Source organism: Emydura macquarii, unplaced genomic scaffold, assembly GCF_026122565.2.
Source record: "Emydura macquarii macquarii isolate MOO-44397 ecotype Brisbane River unplaced genomic scaffold, CSIRO-AGI_Emac_v2 contig_2768, whole genome shotgun sequence".
NCBI lineage: Eukaryota > Metazoa > Chordata > Testudines > Chelidae > Emydura > Emydura macquarii.
The window spans coordinates 34,054,856-34,077,062 of record NW_027132905.1 but is presented as its reverse complement, the minus strand read 5'-3'; the positions used below and the strand labels follow the sequence as shown (position 1 = coordinate 34,077,062).

Genomic DNA, 22,207 nt, shown 5'->3' with positions numbered 1-22,207 from the left:
AAAGATGTAAAAAGGGGGCATACAGAAGCCTCATCTACAACGAAGATGGAACACGCACTGAACTCTGGGATTGATAAAGCAGAAAACACACTGAACTCTGGGATTGCCAAAGCAGGGAAGCACTGCATGTTGGGAGATCTATGCTCTTGATGTAAATGAACAACACCTGTACACATCCAGCTTGCAGTTATCAGACCATTCTAGTTATTGATATGCCAAACACTTCATCCTGGTTGCATTGTGAGCTTTCTCTCAAGGAAAGATGCCCTTCCAGGAAGGATCAGCTCCTTTTGTCCAGACATTATTTATCCATAAACAAACCTGGGGTCTACAAAACCCCCCATCAGAAGTCAAACCTCTGTTCTGATGCTTGGATCCATAATGCTGCTTCAGTTCCACTGTAACTTCCCCCTCTTCCTGACTGATTGTGCTGAGAACTCTGCCAGACTCAAAGAGCTCCAGACCCTAAGCTGCCAAGTCTGTTCCTGGGAACCTCTGAGCTGCATGGAGTGGTGAGACCTCTTCTTCCCCCAACACACTTTTTGTCTCTCTCCCTCTCAGTCCAGGTATAACTTTCTACTTTTGTAATCAAACCTGGGATAGCTTTCTCCAATACCCCAACTGTAATTGTGTAGTATTGTAGGCATTTGATTGTTTTTCTCTCCTTGTATGATATTACTATTAGTAACGTAAGTTTTATATACCTAGCAATAAAATAACTGTTATAATCAAGCTGGTTGCCACTTTCTCTCTCTATCTCTCCAAACTTTATTTTACTCCTTTGTGTTCTTGGTCCCTATCTTGCTCTGTAGCAACGCTTCTCTTACCTAAGCCAAAGATCTCCAGAGTGCCCAAAAATCCTACGGGATTTGCTCATCAAGGGGATTACTGCTAGAACAATTGTGGTGTAAAGGGGCATATGAAGGGGACAGCCGGGAAGTGCTACTCTGCCTAGTCTATGGAGTCCAGGGGCAAATAAGGGTGTGGCTCAAGGTGCTGTTTGACCAGCCTGACTGAGTCCAGGGGCAATTAAGGGGAGTAGCCAAAAAGGTGCTGTTTGGACCCAGCCTGGTCTATTCTGGTGCGTTGCAAAGTGGCATATAAGAGTGGCCACTGAAAGTGTGGTGTCACCCAGCCTGCTGAGTTCAGGGACGCATAAGGGGTCAGCTGACAGTGCTGATAGCCCGGTCCGCTCAGACGCACTCAGTTAATATGAAATGTGTATGTGTATATGTGCGGGGTTTATTTGAATCTGGTACTGGAGGAACCCAGCCCTGAAAACCTGGTCCTGCAGGATAGCTCCACTGGGAGAGGGCTTGTAGCCATATGAACACACAAGTAACACAAGCAGTACATTAATAGAATCACACCCTTAGAATCACATCTCCCCTTCCAGGAAGGCAACCCAAATCACACCCCCTTCCAGGAAGGTAACCCTAATAAATGAGCATACTCCAAAGTGAAGGGGAAATCTGGTAACATCCAGGAGCGTCGTGAACCAGTGCTGCCTGGGTCATGTGGACGCTATGAGGATCACACTCACCTTGTCTCTTTTGATTGTTAGCAGGACCCTGGGAATCAACAGAATGGGAGGGAAGGCATACAGAAGCCTCCCCAACCACGAAAGTAGGAAGGTGTCTGACAGTGCTCCCTCATCGAGCCCACGAATGGAGCAAAACTGACTGCACTTCTTGTTGACCTTGGAAGCAAAGAGATCCTCTTGGGGAAACCCTCACCTCCAGAAAATCATATTAGCTACTGACAGGTGGAGAGACCACTTGTGGCAAGTTAAGAAGGTCCTGCTGAGTCAGTCCGCTGTGGCGTTCTTGATACCAGGGAGGTGTGAAGCCACCAGGTGAATGTCATGCCCTATCACTAGGTTCCACAGACTCACTGCCGCCTGACACAGGTTCTGGGAGCAGACCCCGCCCTGTCTGTTGATGTAATACACTGCAGCAGTGTTGTCATCAGGACCTGGACTGTCTTGCCTCTCAGGAATGGGAGGAACACCCCGTATGCCAAGCTGATCGCCCTGAGCTCCCTGATATTTATGTGCAGCCTCTGGTCCTTCCTTGACCAGGTCCCTTGGGTGCTGTGGCCCGAGCTGATATAAGCCCCCAAACCCAAGTCCAAAGTATCCAAAACCAGAGTCACTGAAGGGGCTAGATCTGAAAAGGCCATCCCTTCCATCACTGACCAAGGGCCCAGCCCCCAACCAAGGGAGGCGAGGACTTGTGAGGGCACCGTGACCACTTTGTCCAAGAAGTGCCTGCTCAGGGCGCACGGAGAGAACAGCCATAGCTGGAGCGGCTTGAGTTTCAGACATGTATGATGCAGCATGTGGGTGCACATTGCCATATGGCCCAGCAACTGCAGGCAAGTTCGTATGGGTAGAGGCGCATAGGCCCAAGATCAGATTTGACATAACCTCGAACTGAGCCTGTGGAAAAAACGCTCTGGCCTGCGTAGAATCAAGAATGGCCCCAATTAATTCTTTTCTTTGCAGTGGTGTTAATGTGGATTTTTTTCATTCACCAGCAGGCCCAGATAGAATCATAGGGACCTCAGGAGGTCATCTAGTCCAACCCCCTGCTCAAAGCTCAGCTAAACAATCCCAGCGAGGGTTTTGTCAAATTGCAGCTTAAAAACCTCTAAAGATGGAGATTCTACCACCTCTCTAGGTAAAAAAATTCCAGTGCTTCACCACTCTCCTAGTGAAAAACATTTTCCTAATGTCCAACCTAGATCTCCCCCACTGCAATTAGAGACCATTGCTCCTTGTTCTGTCATCTGCCACCACTGAGAACAGCCTAGCTCCATCCTCCCTGGAACCCCCTTTCAGGTAGTTAAAGGCTGCTATCAAATCTCCCCTCATTCTTCTCTTCTGCAGACTAAACAAGCCTAGTTCCCTCAGCCTCTCCTCATAAGTCTTGTGCTCCAGCCCCCTAAATCATTTTTGTTGCCCTCCGCTGGACTCTCTCCAACTTGTCCACATCCTTTTTGTAGTGGGGGGCCCAAAACTGGACACAATACTCCAAATGCGGCCTCACCAATGCTGAATAGAGGGGAATAATCACTTCCCATGACCTGCTGGCAATGCCCCTCCTAATGCAGCCCAATATGCTATTAGCCTTCTTGACAACCAGGGCACACTGCTGACTCATATCCAGCTTCTTATCCACTGTAACCCCCAGGTCCTTTTCTGCAGAACTGCTGCCTAGCCTGTCGGTCCCCAATCTGTAGCTGTGCATGGGATTCTTCTGTTGTAAGTGCAGGACTCTACACCTGTCCTTGTTGAACCTCATCAGATTTATTTTGGCCCAATCCTCCAGTTTGTTTAGGTCCTTCTGTATCCTATCCCTATCTTCCAGGGTATCTACCACTCCCCCTAGCTTAGTGTCATCTGCCAACTTGCTGAGGGTGCAATCTACCCCATCCTCTAGATCATTAATGAAGATGTTGAACAAAACCAGCCCCAGGACCGACCCCCGGGGCACTCCGCTTATGACAGGCTGCCAGCTAGACATGGAGCCATTGATCACTTCTCATTGAGCCCTATGCTCTAGCCAGTTCTCTATCCATTTTATAGTCCATTCAACCAACCCATACTTCTTTAACTTGCTGATAAGAATACTGTGAGAGACCGTATAAAAAACTTTGCTAAAGTCAAGGTATATCACGTTCACCGCTTTCCCCACATCCACAGAGCCAGTCACCTCTTCATAGAAAGCGATCAAGTTGGTCAGGCATGACTTTCCCTTGGTGAAACCATGTTGACTGTTCCTGATCACCTTCCTCTCTTCCAAGTGCCTTAAAATGGATTCCTTGAGGACCTGCTCCATGATTTTTCCAGGGATTGAGGTGAGGCTGACCCGTCTGTAGTTCCCTGGATCCTCTTTCCTCCCTTTCTTGAAGATGGGCACTATATTTGCTTTTTTCCAGTCATCAGGGACCTCCCCCATTTGCCACGAGCTTTCAAAGACAATAGCTAATGGCTTTGAAATTACATCAGCCAACTCACTCAGCACCCTCGGGTGACAGCAGACCCAGATGGTAACCCAAACTAAGTCTAGACTGGTTTGGACCTGGGCCCAAGACCTGCCTCTGATTAGCCAGTCATCTAGATATGTGTAAATCTGAACCCCTTGGCACCTGAGATATGCGGCCACCACTGTCATACATTTTGTAAATACCATTGGGGCGGACGACAGGCCAAAGGGGAGGGCTGCAAACTGGTAGTGGGAACATCCCACCACAAACCGGAGAAAACACCTGAATCCGGGGAATATTGTGATATGAAAATATGCGACCTTCAGGTTGAGGGTGGCATACCAGTCTACTGGATCCAAGGATGGAGGCTAGGGAGACCACGCAGAACTTCAACTTTCTGATGTATCTGTTTAGCCCTCATGGGTCCAAGATGGGCCTGAGGACCCCCTTCGCCTTGGGAATAAGGACGTAGCGGGAATAGAAGTCTCTTCTTCTCATGTCCGCCGGAACGTCCTCCACAGCTCCCAGTGCGAGAAGGTTCTCCACCTCCTGCATGAGGAGTTGCTCGAGAGAGAGGTCCCTGAAGAGGGACGGGGATGGGGGGAGAGGTGTATGGGGGGAGGGGGGGAAGAGAACTGCAATGGTACCCAGGACCCAACAATCCGAAGTTATACAGGCCCATGCCGGGAGGAAAGAGGCAAGTCGGTTGCGGAATCTTGGGGAAGTAGGATCCTGGTACAAGACTGGAAGGCCATCCTCAGACATACCATCAAAACGATTTGTGTTGCACACTAGAGCACCGGGAAGGGGCTGGCTGATTGACCTAGGAGGAATATGGGCCCGATCGGTGCTGCCGAAAATTTCTATTTCTGTCCGTCTTTCGGTAGATCCTGAAGCACTGGGACCTGGCACCTAGGCTGCTACTGCTGCAGCCAAAATTGCCTCCTTGAGGTCTATGGCATATAAAGATATAATTATACCACCCTAGCAGTGCCTGCTGGTTTGTGATCCAGAATTGCAGGCTCGCTGTAGAATATATTTTTCTCCCAAACAAATCCAATTTCTTATTGTCTTTGTTTTTGGGGGTCGTACCAGGTTGTCCCTGTCCATCCCGCTCATTAGCAGCCACCACTACCAGGGAACCAGGCAACCCCTTAGTGGGGACTTAATACTTTTTCTTCACCCTTTTAGAGGTTGGTGGCAAAGAGACTGGTGTTTTCCACAAGGTTTTAACCACCTTGAGAACCCCTTCGTGGACTGGCAGGGTGACCCGGGATGGCACAGCAGCTGCCAGCACATCAAAGAGGTTGTCCGATGTTTCCTAAAGATCCTCTGCTTCTAACCTCAAGTTTGAGGCAACCCTCTTGAGGAGCTCCTGGTGGGCATGGAAGTCTTTCAAGGGAGCTGATGGCCCTGTCGTGACTGCCTCATCTGAGGAGAAGGAAGATGACTACTCAGCACAGGGGGTGGTGGTATCTCCCCCGACTTCTGGGGAACTGCCGTAGATGTTCCCTCCAGTATCTTTGCATCTGAGGCCGAGCTGTGACTCTCGACTGGGGCTGCTGGGGCTGCGGATTGTTTCCCTGATGACCGAAGGCCCTGTGACCACAGGGAACCCCCAAGGATTCCAAAAGGGCCATTGAGTCGGCCACTGTCCCTGAGGCTATCCTGGAGCAGCCAACAGGGACCTTTTTCTTGACCCCCAGGTTGATGGGGCTGGCTAGGGTGGGGTGCTGAGGATTTATTCTCCCCTGAGGAACCAGACTCACTCTCTGGCGACCAACGAGGGCCTGAGCCTGACCCTTTTCCTGATGAGCAGTGCCGAGGAAAGTGGGAGCAGTATCTGGCCTCCCGGGATCTCTGGTGCTCCAACGACCGCCGCCTCAGTGACAGGGAGCATGATATTGGCGACTGGTGTTAATGATCTCTAGACCGGTGCCATGCTGGAGAAGCCTTCCAATGGGAGGAAGAGCGGAAACATCACCGCGCCACAGGTGAGTGCCTCGGTGCCGGAAATCGACGATGGTGCCAATCATCCCTGGACAAACGTCCACATGCCGGCAACTGGGTTCTGCGCTGTGAACACACAGGCGAACTCGTCTGTGCCAGGGAAAGTGATCAGTGCTGACTCCCTGATGGTGAGCATCTGCTGGACTTTGATCTGGATTGGTGCTGCCCTGCCAGGTCCAAGGCCTTCTGTGCTGGAGACAGAGATTGATGCCAAGTCAATGCTGCTGAATGCCTCCGCTGTCGGTGCTCCGCCTCCGGTGACAGGGAATGCATTCTTGGGATAGGTGCATGGAGGGAGGAGAGCTTCTCCTTGGCGACCTGGCTTATGGAGAGGCACGCTGGGGCTCCGGAGAGCAGAGCAGCCATTGTGGGGGGTCCCAATGGGGGCTTCCCTTTCAACGCCAGTGCCTTCCCTTTCAACTGCTCCATTTGGGGCATAGGCATCGGAGGAAAGGGCAGTGCCATTAAGTCTCTTGCTGCTTGAAATGCCTCCAGCGTTGATGGCATCACGATCTGTGGAGGCCCTCCTCTACTCCCTAGAGACGGAGGAGGCTCCCTTGGAGGACTTAGGGTCTAGGCACCAAGCCTTGCTCTTGCAGTATGCTCGGCCTGTTGGACCTGTGATGGCCCCACATTCGACCCTGCTTCCTTGGTCTTCTTCGGCATGGGGGAGCGCCCCTTCTCAGAGCATTGTTTCTTCTGATCGGTGCCATGCAAGTTCTGGTGCCGGAGGGGTGCTCTGCACCGATGCAGTGCTCAGTACTGAGAGTGAACAGGATGACTCTGAGGCTGGTCTTAAGGTAGCCTCCATCAGTAAGGCCTTCAGCCAGATTTCCCGCTCCTTCTGAGTCCGGGGTCTGAACTTGTCCTTCCTGTGCGATTCCCGCAGGCACTGTCATGGGAGTCGCTAAGCAGGAAGGGCTTGCCACAAGACTTACAGGGCTTGAAGCTTGGAAACCGGGGCATGCCCTGCTGCCGGCAGAGATCAGTCAGAGATCCTTAAGGGGATTAAACCTTAACTAATAAACTATTTACAACCGTTCAGTACAAATACACTAACAACTTCTAATTAACAACTACTTAAGAACACTTAACCCTAAACGCAAAAAGGCACTTGCGGGAGCAAACAACGAAGGCAGTTCCGGTAGCTGTCAGTGGTGGAAAGCAGGAACTGAGGGGCCATAGGGCCAGCAGCACCTTATGTACTGTGGCATGTGCGCGGGACTCCAGGGGGTGCCGAAGCCAGTCCTACAGATATTGCTACAGATACTGCTAAAAAAATTCCGGTAACCGTGCATGGGGGGTGCGCACACACCTACAATGCACTCAAAGAAGAACCATAAAGATGGATCCCTACACCTACATGAATTTCTAATGGCTTCCAAAGAGCCCTCTGTGGGCATGTGTGTCCATCCACCTAGCTCCTATTGCTGAATCTGGTCCAGCACTGGTTTCACAGTAAATACATTGTTATTACTACAGACTACCTAATCCTGCAATTCACGCAAACGTAACAAGGAAAAAGTTGGAAAACTTCTTGTTAGTAAACAGATACCACTTTTTTAAAGAGACATTGTCAGCATAGTAACAACCACCACCTATGCCTAGCCAATATTTCTAATTAGATTATAATAATAAAGACCAAATTCTACCCCCTAAGCAGAAAGAACTGTAGAGAGGACTGCGGGGATGAAAAGTCTGGAAGTGCACCTTGCAGAGATTTCACCAGGTTGCTCTTGCAGAAGGTGGGGTGAGGACCGAATTTGCTTCCTCTCTGGAATGAATTTCACTGTCATTTTAAAAAGTTAATTAAAATATTTTGGGTTTCATTCTACAAAACTATCCTTGTTATTAAATTAATTTAAATTTTGTATGGTGTCCCTTTAACTCCATATCTTATCTCATGTTAATACAATAACTGTCAACATTTAATCTGTTATTACAGTCTGTTTTACTTGGAGCATTTCCCACAAAACTCTACCATCCAAACTCTCTGCCACAATAAACACACACTCTCTCCTCATGAAACAACCCCCTTGACAGCCACATAATTTGTTCCAAATAAATTATGGAATAATTTTAGTCTTTACTCACAGCGAATCATTCATAAGCCATGATTATTTTTGGCAAATGTATGTTATGTAATTTCAGGATTTGGGCTATTTACAAATTGTTTTGACTATTTCCTCTTCATGATATGCAACTGGTCATCCAATTAACATGTTTTTTCTCTCCTCCCTAACTAAATGCCAAATTTTTTGAAACAGGAGAAAAATGAATAACAAATGTTAACTGGATGGCTATGGATGTATTCAGTGGACAACCAAATGGAGCTGGGACCTTAAGCAGTAATAAGAAATAATATTAAGTAATAAATAATTATTATAATAATAATGATGATGACTGGACCGTGAATAACAAAAAGACAATACATGTGAATACTTCTTTTTGCACATGTTTAAGAATATTTATATGAGCAACAGTTATTCTGCAAACATTCATGCAAAAAAAGCTATTTGTGTGTATAATCACAGTGAGTAATCGGGAGCACAACACACTCAAATTGAGCAGCTGTTTTGAATTCAAACAAATTATTCTGGCATTACCATATTACACCAGCTGTAAAGAAATAAACACACACCCAGGAACACGCCCCAAAAAACAAAGCAACACCCCTCCTTCCCCCAAGCCATGCACAATCCTCCACCCTGCTTACCATAGGCATTGGGGAATTCTCCAGGACCTGGTCCTGGATAAAATGGGCCTGGCCCCGGTGGCTGAACAGGATACTGCTGTGGAGGCCCAACATAAGGAGGGCCACTATGACGATACTGTGAGAGAAAAATTACAAGGAATTTACAAATAATTGTCATGTGCTATGGTATTATATACAGAAACTGTAATTAACCTGGATTAAAAGATCCCTAAAAATGAGATTACGAAACCCTCTCAAACACAGATTCAGAATGTTGACTACCAAAAAGGATGTGTCATAAGAATGAAATGCATGCTGTGTCATTTGAAGTAAAGACATGCAGGACATCAGTGCTGAGGCAGACAGTAGTCAACTTGAGTTCATTCCCCTCATTTCAGTAATACAGGACTCAAATAAAGTCCAAGGTTTTATAATAATAGCACAGCTATTAAGTCAAGTTAAGAGCCATTGCAGGACTAGATGTTTTCATGGTATTTAGTTTTTCATTATCTCTTTCAGTGGCAGAAAATAATTACTATGGAGTTTTTTCATCTCAAAAACAAAAAGGATACAGTTTATAATTATCCCATCTCCACCCTCTGCCTCAATAGATAAATATAAATCTAAAGAAGAAAAAGGACAAAGTTTATGCTGCTAATTACATCAGCCTCATTCCCTACCCTTTCCTATAGTCTCAAAAGATCACCTTCTTTTAATCCAAGAGCAATAACTGTAACTCTTGCAGGTTTGTGTTCTTAGGCAATATATTACCTGTGGTATACAGTACTGGGGGCCCTGGGGCATTGCATATGGCATTGGCAGATGGTTAACCATCATGATGTGTTGGTTGGTTTGGTACACTGCAGTCGGTGTTTGCGCACCAGGACGGATAGAAGGGCTGGTGTTCTGGATGGCAGCTCTAGAAGGCTGTATTTGAGGCCTCTGAAAAAACTAGAGTAGGGAAGCAAAAACAAAGAAACAAAAAAAGTCAAACTTATTTTTCCTGAAAAGAAATTTGCAATATCAAACAATGGCAGAAAGAAACATGCTGTAATTTTAATAAAATACACTTTCAAAGGGTTGCCACCCATTCAAAAAACTGCAGGACAGTTTCCATTAGTCTTTAAACAATGGCCCTTTACACAATCCTCAGTTTTACAAGGCACAAAGTGAGAAAGACTGACTAAGAGCAAACAATTAAGTTTTATACTATAATGCTATAACCATAAGCTTGGGTCTACTGAATTATATACACCAGTTTTCAGACTTATGGTCAGAGGAAAGGATTTTATGCAAAATGTATTTTATAGGGTGGAATAGATTGAAAATATATCAGCTTTATAAGTGATTTGATAAGTCAGTAAAAGATCAAGGATACTACATTGAAAATTCCAGAACAGCTAAAATTCTGATATTTATGGGGGTTGTAGGTCACCCCATACTTACCCTCTTTACCATACTGAAAGTTTGAAGAGGCTGTGTGTCCCTGTATTCCTTTTTTCAAAAAGGTGGCAATCCCTGTCTAAGTTGCACCAAACTTTTCCAGCACACTTGCATGAAGTAACCCCCCACACAAGTGTAGCCCACACAGATAGCTCCAGGGAACAAAGCAATCTAGTGATATGTGTCTCAGGTCTCAACTCTCTTTAAGTCAAGCACCAGCATCCAGGATGTGGAAGCATTCATGTCACCAGAAGCCCTCATTCTTACTACAGTCTTAATCATCTTGAAACAAAACAGGTAATATATACATCATACATTAATTCATTCACTAATTTAATAATGATATATGTGATAAAGAAACACTTATGCCATGCAGAACCAGTAATTAAAATTACCTGGATGGGTCTGAATCCTCCCTTCAATAACGAAGCAAGAAAGCAACAGGAAACAGAAAGAAAGCCAATGGAACAGCTTACAGATCAATATGAAGGGATAGGGTATAACATGCACCCTAATGCTAACAGTTTCAATAAGCTTTCAGTCCTGCTTTCTATATAACAGGGTAGTCACACAACAGGAAAGATACTGTGCTAGTATCAAAAAATCTTTTCCTGTCAGAATCCCAAGCACTTTTCAAGGCAGAAGTTTTCTAGAAAAGCTTAACGCTGAAGAATAAAATATAAGTTAAAAAAAATTAAAATGTGCAGCAAACAGGATACTGGAGAAAGTCTTTCTGTGCAGCGTGTTCTTTACTTCTCTCATTTTTCCCTTCCTCTCTTAGCTATCTTGGTAGTCCAGAAATAGCACAAAATAGAAAAAAAAAAACCTATGCTCATATCCTGGACTTGATATCCAACTCTATACCAAAGCTAGAAGAATGAGAGATATGTGTTTAAACTGCTGAGCAGAAAGTACTCTGCAGTGACCACTGCTGATTGATAAGGTGCATTAAAGCAAGCAGTCATCATGAGTACAAGGAAGAAAAGAGGCAGATAGTTATTGGGGAATAAAAGGCTGGGCTAACCAAGGCTGGCCTGGCACTGGGAAACGATGGGCCAATATACATGTATCACAATGGAGTCCACTGGAGAAATGAGCAAGACGGAAGGATCCTATGTTGCACTTGTACCTGGAAATAGTGGCAATAACAAAATAGTCACTTTGGCCATTCTTGAAGACTGTGACACACCGGTAGCCCCTGTATTGAATGATTTCTCTCCACAAAAGTCAACACTTACTCCCTTTCTCTGAAGGCCAGATAAATAAAGATGACATAAATAATTTTATTACTAAGCCAGTTTACCTGAATGAAGAATTGTACCATCAGTCAAATCTTATAATGTGTTTAGAATCAGAAGAAACTTCAATTGTTTGAACACAAGATAATGATGAAGGTGAAAAACAAAAACCAAATGCTCCCAAACTTCTGGGTTAGTGGAAACTAGGTGGTTGTCTAGTCATGGAGGACCAAATGACCACTATCTGATATAGAGAGATGTGGTAAGTCCCTGGTGGTGGCTGATTTCTATGATTTCCAGTATCCAGAGACACAAAAAAAGGAAAGAGTGAAAACAATTCAGATATTCAATATTCTTACTAACACAGCACCACAGACATAGGCTTGAAAAGGATCTTGCCAGGACTGCAATTAGAAATCTCATTTTTCTTCCATCTTTCCTGTTTCCCCCCTGTAACATGAACAATCTCTTGAGCTAGTAAAAATGAGTAAGAACATGCTTGTATGTAGGGTTCAAGGATGAACATTATTTCTCTGTAGTTCTTCCTCTGGTGTCAGCCTTCGGCTGTCTCTTGGCTGGCTTGCTGAGATGTAGTTACTTCTAGATCAACAGTGATCCACAATGGAGCTCCTCATTCAGAAAAGAAAATCAGTGTCTCCTCTGTTTCTATATTTATTCAAGGTGGGAATGGATTGGATGGAGACCGAACTTTGATCTGGTCTCTCATTATGTTGACTAGCCAGAGTTTCTCCAAATTAGTAGGACAATTTGCCAGGCTAGTATCTACAGCCAACACTATGTGGTCATAGCTGCCATTGAAAAAAATTCAATATTGTTTTCAAATTCAAAAAATAAAGACTGGTCCTCCATGATTGGAAATGAAGTATGTGAAACCTATCCTTCTCCTTCAACAAGGTCACTCCATTCTTAGGAGCAAACAAACAAATATGCTAGCAAATATGCAATACAGGCCACCGAAATAGCAAAGAAATTTATGGAAATGGAAATGATTGGTTTGTGTATGGCTTTTCACCATAAATTAGTGTGTCTAAAAGACCATCTGAAGCAGTGTGTAAAGTCACAGGGATGCAATTCTGAAACATTTCTGCTTTGTGAGAAACAAACTGGCTCCTCTTCCTGCTGTCATAGATGGAATGAAAGTACACTATGGACCAAAACATAGTGCCTTCCAAAACACGACATGCTTAGCAGGCTTGTAGCCTTAAACTGTTTAATAACTATCTATCTTTTCAACTCTGAGTGAACCCATAGTGAGGAAGTCACTGGTTTTTAAGAAACAATACGATCATATGTCAGCAGAAGTTGCTGACAGCCAGTTATGATTCTGAGGAGAAGGAGGAGAGCAAAGGCATGATGCATTACTTTTAAAAAAGACACACTGGGAATCAATGAGTTACACTTGTGTCAACCAATGTGAGAGAAGAATTATTCCTATAGGTTGTCAACCCCAAGGTTCAGGAGAATCAAACTTTCATGACATTGCATTGCAGTTGCACTGCTGTAGCACTTTAGTGAAGACAGGACAGCTTCAGCATAGTTAATCCACCTCCCAAAGAGATGGTAGCTATGTCAACAAGAGAAGCTCTCCCGTTGACATAGCGCTGTCTACACTGGGAGATAGGTTGGTATAACTACGTCGATCAGGGGTGTGGATTTTTCATACTCCTGAGCGATGTAGTTGTACCAATGTAAGTTTGTAGTGTAGACCTGGCCTAAGTACTGCAGGACCTAACAAAGCTCCAGTCACTGCAAAATATATACTACAATGTATCTTACACAAAGCTAAAAAACTGCTATGTCTAACAAGACATTTTCTCTCAAACCAACTGCTTTTACTCCACAACCTCGCTTTTGTTAGAAAGTGAAAATGAAGCTTTAATCATTGCCTCATTGGTAGTTCTGTATTAATTTTCTTCTTTCAATTAAAAACCCTTTTTCTTCAAGCATATGAAAACAAAGGCACATAACAGTTCCATATATAGGGCATCTGTAAATGAAGAATTCTGATTTCTTCTGCAAAAATCTGTATTTAGAATCAGAAGTTAAAGATGGAAAGAGACCTTTAAGGTCTCATCTTGTCCAACCCCAATCAATGCAGGATTGCTCCCTACAGACTATTTCTAGTCATTTGTCCAGTATAGTTTTCAGTGGATTTTCTACATTATGATCTTTAGCACATTGGCCTAGCTGAACACTCCCTTATCTACATGTTGGCGTGTTGCAGTGCACATGAGCTAAACTCCATGTGTTCTAAATCTTTAAGAACTTCTGAAAGGAGATGGGAAGAGCTTGCTTTACCATACACAAGGGATATGCTTCTAAACTGAACCATCATTTTCACTGAAAAGCCTGTGAAGCACACCCCATATGTCCCAGACATCTGGACTGTAAAATAAAAGAAGTCTCTCTAGCAGGAGTACTGAAAACCAGTTCCATTTATTTTAAACATAATAAACAGCCATTTGTCTACATATTTCCCAGGTCAATTAAAGACTGGTAACTGTTATAGATACATTAGCAGACATATGCTCCTGAAAAAGGCTGAAAAAAGTAACAATGGAAACACAAGGACAAAGCAACAAATTGTCAAGATTACTAACAAAACAAACTAGCACATTAAGGCTGTTTTCTTGTTTTAATTATGTCCTCTCCCCCCTCAGTCTGAGACACCTCCTTTGTTATTAATTTTTAGACTTTTGAGATAAAAGAGAAAGAGAAGAATTGACTGGCAAGATATCTGTCGTCTGACTCTAAGAAGGGGAAAAGGAGTATCTACAAAGGAAAGATGAAAACACTTTGGAAGAATGCTATTTTCTTAGTGGGTGTGAGAAGTACACCTACTATCAGGTACAAGTCAGAGTACCTTTAAAGCTCTGGCTTCGGTCTTGGCTGAGAAATTTGCACCTTTGCCATCTCATCAAGATCAGCTGGGGAACTTGAGTTAAAACTGCCTCTGAATTTAAAAATCTGGGTGACAGAGACAGTGATTTTACAGTGAAGGACCCTTGGCTCTGGAACTTACTTCCTTCATTGGTCTGCAAAAGCCTGAGTGCTCACATAAAGGGCATGATGTAAGGTCATTTCTTTTCCCAAGTTTTTGCCTGAAGATGATGGTATGTAGTTTATTAGTGGATGAAAGTCTTCCAGTATTGGCAGTCCTCATCAAATTCTGTACTTTATTTTTATCATCTTTCATTACACAGAGACTGTGTGATGGATGCTCTTATAAATTAAAAGAAATAATAAAAATATATAAACAGCTTCTGCTACATCATGGTTCTCATTTAAGCATTAGCAACATGGTTGTACCAGTCATGTTCCTTCACAGCCTCTCTGTCCTTTCAAATATTCACTAATAGGAAAGAGTTAACAACTGCTCCTACAGTGGAACCAGCAGTACCTGCTTTGATTCCATATCTCCATGGAACTTAGTTCCCAGTGTGTGGAGATAACACTCCCAATACTATCTCTGTCTTCATGGATGGGGTGGGAGAACAGAACATTCCCCCCCAGGTCTCCGTATAGGTGGGGAGTGAAGAATACCTCCCAACACCTCCTGCTCCCCATCCTAGCTACATGTATGGAGGTAAGAGAGGACATTCCCCACACTTATACACCTTCCCCACCCTAGGAAACACATTTGCTGACAATGGAGAGAGAAGGAATTGGAAAAATAGCTTTTTACCAACAGGGTGAAATCAAGGCCTCCCCTTACTGAAGTACTGGATCCCTTGTTCCTGGATTAACTGCCAGCAGCATTGGAGCAGCTACTAATGTGCCCCTCCAGTGGATTTCTGGAAGGGCAGAGAGAGGCAGTGAAGGAGCAGGAACAAAAGCTAGCATTATGGTTCTACTGTGATTTAGTTACTTTATAAAACGATGTATAACACGTTTTGAAATTACTTAAAAACATGTTTACAAAAGAGTTATTTCCTCATGTTGTTCAGCTGGGAGCAGAAAAGGGAGCAGATTACTTGTGCTTCATCATAAGTAATCTGTTCACTGGGAAGACAACAGACCCTGGCATAAATATGGAAAGACCAAAGTGGGCATAAGATGGCAGATACAATAAGTTTTATTATTTAAATACCACATGAATATAAAAATTTCCAATCCCATATTTTATATACAAAATTGTATGATTTTAGGAAAAAGCCACTGGAATTTTCCTTCAACATCTTCTGCTTGTTTATGTAAAAGCAACAGAGGTGAAAATGGAAGTGATTTTGACAATTGTTTCTGATCAGTTCGTGAACTTTGAGACATTTCAAGAAGCTAAAACAAATTTATTTTCTATGAGTCAGTTTAAAGAACAGCTGTCTGAGCCTTCTAATTGCAAGTCTTGTTAGCAATAGTAGGTAGAAAACACGTGCCTTCTGTTGTGTATGTCATATGCAAAGGAACCCAAGTAATGAACTAAAATTGGAAAAATTAAAGATACAAAACTAGTAAATTAACCTTATGATGAATACAATCATAAATCAGAAAAGGAAAGATGACATTTGATTTTATATTCATTCTTTTTTCTGTTTCTAATTATATTGGCCTTTTCTGAATATCCCTTTGACAATAGTCCACATGCTTCTAAAAGTTTTTTGTTTTGTTTTTTCTTAAATTAAAGGTTACTTTAAATTTCTGACTTCAACTAATTTCTGACTTCAACTTAGAAGAATCTGCTATTTTCAACTGTTTTATCAGGGTCAAAAACATCAAAGTGACTCAACATCCAACTAAAGAAAGAAACGGAGCACTTTGTACACATATTGAAAAACTACAACATCAATTCCAGCAGGAATGGCACAGACGCTAACTGGGGCACAGTGTCCCTGATTTGTACACAGGCTCTGGAACTCAAACAAAAAACACAAGCACATTTAAAGATGTATTGTTCCAAAACAAGCTACACTGCCAATTTACTTAATTCTAGAAGGTGAGATTTTGCAACAGATCCTTTGACAACTATCAGGATCAAGGATTAATAGGTCCATAATTAACTTTTCTACAAAATCACAGCAGCTATTTTCATTTGATTTTGGTTGTTGTTTACTTGAAAAATATTAAAACTGGGCTTCCAGATGTTATGAAATCACAAAAGCTTCAATTTTGTTTTCTATAGCATCCACAGGCTTGGAATAATTATAACTGACATGTTCATAATATATTTTAAAGAAATTCTTTATATAGTTAACAGTCAGCTTCAAGAACATATATCATGCTCATTGGAGCATATTAATGATACAATAACTACAGGAAATAGAACTAAAGAATACTCTGTATTATATGTGTTCATTCAAAGTGACATGGAATCAATGCATAGATGTGATTTAACTATAATATAATTTGTATATTACATAGGAAACTTAAATTTAGGATAAAAACCTGTTCTTCCTGATACTTGGTTAGAAAACCAGATTGGAGAGGGGGTTTCAAATGTCTATTACAGCAAAAGTTGGTACCCAATATAGTAAATTTCAGTACTGGGTACGTTTTGCATTAAAAATATCTTATTCTGGGTTCTCAAAGTAACATTTTAATTAATGTTTGCATAACATTTTAATTAATCCAGGAGAGTAAAGACTGTGCAAAGTAGCAATTTGTAACTATGGGAATAATAATTTAGGTTAGCCTCGGGATTCCTAATATAAGAGTACAAGATTCTCACTGTCAGTTTTCAGGTGTAGGACCAGATCCTGTCCAATGTCATCACCCTTTGGCACTGGCATAATATAAACTACTCCACGGACTAGATAGGTATAGAATCAGAATCCGAATTAGGGAGCCACAAAAGAATCATTTGCCGTCTCCCCATGCACTTGTCCCATTCTTCCCCCTCTCCCACACAACTGTGTCCAGAGGATACTGGGAACAGATAAGAATCTAGGTCTAAGTGTGCTTCTAATAAATTCTGGTTTCTGAGAGATAATTCTGTCTACACAACAACTATAACTGAGTCGAGAACTTAGAATAGCTGCTGCTGCGCCACTGTAGCGCTCAATGTAGACATTCGCGACAACAATGGGAAAGGTTCTCCCATGAGCACAGTTAATTAAGCTCCCTCACAGGCAGTAGCTAGGTCAATGGAAGAATTCTTCTGTTGACCTAGCACTGTCTACGCCCGGGGTTAGGTCAGCTTAACTATGTCACTCAGGAGAGTGGATTTTTCACACCCCTGAGAGAGCTAGCTGGGTCGATTTAACATTTGAGTGTAGACCTGGCCTCCGAGTGACTAGCATGTATGAAATTAGACTAATGTCATGGAACAAACTCGTCCTGATTAAGCATCTAATTCTGCTCCAGTGAGGTCAATGGAATTTTTTCCATGAAGTTCAGTAGCAGCAGGATTAGTCCTCATAAGCACATGGAGTGTGAAAAAGAAATAATCAAACCCATTAAGATCTCCCTCATAAAAAATAATTTGTATGGGAACAGTGGCTTTCATAAGAAGGAAATAAAACATAAGAGTTGAAAGATAAAGAGATTTATCAAACACTTTCAGTAGGCCACAATATACCCTTTGTTTGTTGTTATTAGATTGAAGCGATCACTTCTGATATTTCAATTAACTTTGCATTAAGTGTTCCCCATCACTTTTATATAGACTATTCAACTTTTAAAATATTCCCCATCCAAAAAACCATAGTTATTGCCCTTGAATTAAAACCTAAAGATTTGAAAGACTGGCAGACTAAGAGAATGAGCTATTGATCTTCACTTTCTCACAAAGCAAGTTATATGAATAAACTATATACATGAGAGGTCTACACTATTTCATATTTTCTTCCTTGCTTAGGAACTGAATCTATATTACAGTTAAATGGTTCCATTAAAGTCCAATTTAGCCTTCAGGAATACCATATAGACGCCTAGAAATTAAATTTTGCTGTTAACAGTAATACACATTATAGCAAACAAGAGGAAGATAATCCTTCAAACACAGCAGACCCCAGAGTCCTATAAATTGGCAACTCATATATGCATTGTTAAAAGTCATTAGAATTTAAAGGCTGAGTTTTTCAAAGGAATTTGGATGCTAAATTCCCACTGAAATCTGTGCATACTGGGTATCCTACTCCCTCAATAGCTTTGAAATCATCTGAGGTTTTAGCTAGTTTCAGAGATTCTCTCAAAATGCAAGAAAATCTGAAAGATACGTCGCAATAGTTTCTCTAGATTTTTTTTTTTAAGTTAAGCAAACGTTCTAAGTGGGACTGTTAATAATAAGAATAGTGAAATGAATTAGGAGGCAAAGCAACACAGGGTATTATAGGCTGCTTATTTGCTGCTTAGGTGCTTAATGTTTGGAAAGGGTCTGGCTCACAAAGCGAGCCTGCATTTTTAAAGTTAGTAGGTGGATAACCTCCAGCCTCCCCTCTCCCACAACAAATTAGTTTGGGGTGATAATGAAGGGGCAAGGGTACTGTACCTGGTGATGGGCAGGTCGAGGCCCCGCTGCAAACTGAGGAAAGGCGGGAGAAACAAACACAAAAGGAAAGGCACAAAGAGTCAGAAAGACCACAACAAAAAACAAAATGTCACACTATATACAAAATAAACCCACTAGAAAAAACACAAAAAGTCAAAGCTTTGCTGCAAGACAGTGACAGACAGGTACTACAATATAACAGGTTAACACCACTACAGTGAGTGCTGCCCAAGAGCTGGGAGAGCGACAACCAAAGCAGCTAGCCATCTTAAAGGCATTCTACTGTATGAATACAGAAATTCTTAATACAGTCCAGAGACAAAGGTTAAATATTAAGTGTTTAAGACATAAGATATGCTTAAAGTGGATTGACTTATTCATTGTGAAATTTTTCGGGAGTGGAGGATGGACACCTCTGCTTACACTGCAACTAATAGCCAACTAATCACTTCTAGTGTCCTGCAGACTACGGAATGCATGAAAATATCTGCAAGGCAAAACAAGACTAATTAACAATAATTTGCACATACATCGTGCATTTCATCTTCAAAATAGTTTACAGACATTAGCCATATAACCCTCCTATCCCCCTGTGTGGTGGATAAGTATTGTTATCCCCATTTTACAAACAGGGAAACTGAAGCAGATAGGTTAACCCATGATTTGTCCAGGGGAACAAAGGATACCAATGGCAGAGCCTGGACAGAACTCAGGAGTTCCTGTTTCCCAGTTCTGTCTCATATCATTAGACCACTTCCCACCCTCTCACTTTACAATAGGGAAAAGATTCAGCATTTAACACACTCAATAAACATTTAAAATATTCTCTGGTAATTAGCTGAGTGTTAAAACAAATAAAAATGAATGCAAGAAATGGAAAATATAAATAAAAATGAAAGGTATCTCTTAGAAGAAATCACATTAGGTATTTAAACCCTTAATTCTCAGTGTGTTAACTCAACTTCAGTCTTTCCTCGAATGATAGCTGGTAATCTATTAATAACAAATAATTAAACAGAGTACATTAAATTAGATCCCACATTGAGTTTTTATGCACAGCAGTAAAACACTGCACTTTTATCTGTTACATTACTGGCAGGCACAGCTAGCAAGACAGTTATGGAAGTAAGCCAAGCAGTACAGCTCAGCTAATTCATGGTACTTGTGCAGAGACTGATTTACTACGTATTACTTTCTTCTCATGTGCTACCATATGTTCTAAAACTGGAATTTAATAAAGAACAATAAGGGCAGAAAAGTGCACCCATCAGTGAAGTTTGTATATTTCACTGTTGTATATATAGTTTGTATATATACAAATTATGGGGATAGTTAAACTATTTTAAGTAGGTGACAAAGGCTGGTGTCAAGTTTCTGAATTCTTCTTTCAACCAAATAGGAAAAAGCAATAAACTGATAAATAAGTAAATAAAAACAAGTAAATAGGGTAAAATTCGCTTACAGTCCCATTTCATTGCTACTTAATGTTCTTAATACCACCAAATATGACATAAGCAAAACAAGCATTCACCACTAATAGAATAGATTTTCCTTTCCCTTCAGAAACATTTTTTTAAATTGCCTATATTTAATTCTTCCAAGCAGCAGTCGATAAAAACTAGTTTATTCTACAGTGTTTATATATTCCTCCTATCTTCTTCTCACCATTACAGTTGGATGCAGAATAATCAAAATCTTCAGGAAAAAGAAATGCACTCATTCTATTTCTACCATAAGCGTGTACAAAATTATAATCCACAGTAGCAATTCACAAACCATATACAGCTATCATTTCTTTTCCACCCTAACCAGTCCCCTGTGTGACATTTTCACTAAACCTCAGATTTTAAAACAAGAAAATTTCAATTAATTAGACTAAAAATCTAAAATTTCAGCTTTAATAGTTTTGGAAACTTGTCATGTGACATACTAAAGAGACACTTGGTACACATAGCTTCTAACCCTTCTCCCAAACCTCAAGGCATTTTGGAGGGTGGTGGCTCTATTGATCCTTCTATTGTAATAGTAAATGGAGACTATGATGATTCTAAGGAGATGATGCGCACATTACAATTCAAGTCAGATTTTTCACAGGAAGATTCCCATAAGCAGAGTACAGGTTTCATTTCTTCTGTCTCACATCTGAGAAAACAGGATGTCAGGGGAAGTGCTAAGGACAGGACACCAACATAAACATTTCCTGATGGACTACAGGCGCTATTTTATCCACCAATGAAAGGGGAGAAAGCAATTTGCTTCAAAAACTCTACAAAGAGAATTCTGGGGTGCAAAAACCTGTGTTAATCAACCTGACAGCAGAAGTACCTGTTTTATCACTATTCCACAGAAAAGTCTAACTTTTAATCAGCTCTCAAATAAGAGTTGGAAATTTACATCTTAAGAACACTTGAGCCAAAATATATTCCATAAATAAAAAGTAATACATTTTATAAAAAATAAAATAAAATAAAAACTCAAAGTTAGTGGAAAAGTACCCTAGTCTATTTTGCACTGGTCACCATTGGCTACTGATTTTTATAATTCTTGTTGACAATATTCTTTACTCCTATTGGTAGCTGTAAGCAACAGAACAAACTGTAGTCACTGCTGGCTCAGATTAAAAATAGAAACTTTGTTTTTCTTTTAGATGGTGAAGGTAGTAGATATAGAGGAAAACAGCCTTCTGTGAAACCTAGATCCAACATTTCTGCCACTCACGCCCTTATTGGTCTCATTCACAAATTCTTTTGCGCACAGCTGGCAACTTCTATGTATGTTCATGCAGATTTGGCACACTGCACCAAGTCATTTGAAAATAACCACTTCTTATGGGTTATTACAATAGCCATTACATCCCCTTCTCCCAGATTATGTTTTTCAGCAGTTTCTCTACATTAGACAGATTGCTGTAAAATAAACTAGTTTTTAGGGTTGGGACTGACAACAGGAAATGGAAGTAAAGCGGTAATTATACTTGGGCTGAATAGTATTTAAAATGTTTCCCCAACTGTAACGGAACTTTGAAATTCTTGGTATTAAATAGAAATAACACTACAAAAACTAAATGGGAAAATATCTGAAGCCACTTGAATTGCAAAGGCAGCTGTCCAGTGAAGAACAGAAAAGCCTAGATTGTGCAATTGCCAATGGCCCTTTAATGCAAAAATAGAAAGGAGTAAGCTTTGGCTGCTCTAGAATGAGAGTCACATCATCAGTGCAATAAACTTATCCTCACCAGCTGGGTCAGCTGTATGATGGATTAAACTATGCTATAGAATCCCAGGATGGTAAAGGAGTTATCACACCATTTTCCTCGTCCCCTCTTCACCCTCCCATCACCACCAAAAAAGAAAGAAAAACTAAAATAAATCAACCCAGAACAAAAAT

At 41.6% G+C, this 22,207-nt stretch overlaps 1 protein-coding gene across 15 annotated transcripts in view; it reads right to left on the bottom strand.

Moving 5' to 3' along the window:
- EIF4G3 (eukaryotic translation initiation factor 4 gamma 3) overlaps nucleotides 1-22,207 on the bottom strand; it is a 401,491-nt gene that overhangs the window by 190,142 nt on the left and 189,142 nt on the right. For 14 of the 15 annotated variants that reach the window (XR_010923447.1, XR_010923446.1, XR_010923445.1 and 11 more), the window contains 3 exons: nucleotides 18,821-18,853; nucleotides 9,467-9,646; nucleotides 8,717-8,831 (listed from right to left, as the gene is read on the bottom strand). Coding sequence is in view for 12 of the 15 variants with exons in the window: in XM_067566991.1 (XP_067423092.1) it covers nucleotides 8,717-8,831; nucleotides 9,467-9,646; nucleotides 18,821-18,853 (328 nt within the window). In the remaining 3 variants the exon portion in view is untranslated. The remainder of the gene's footprint in view (nucleotides 1-8,716; nucleotides 8,832-9,466; nucleotides 9,647-18,820; nucleotides 18,854-22,207) is intronic. The other variant, XM_067566983.1, reaches the window with a different exon arrangement.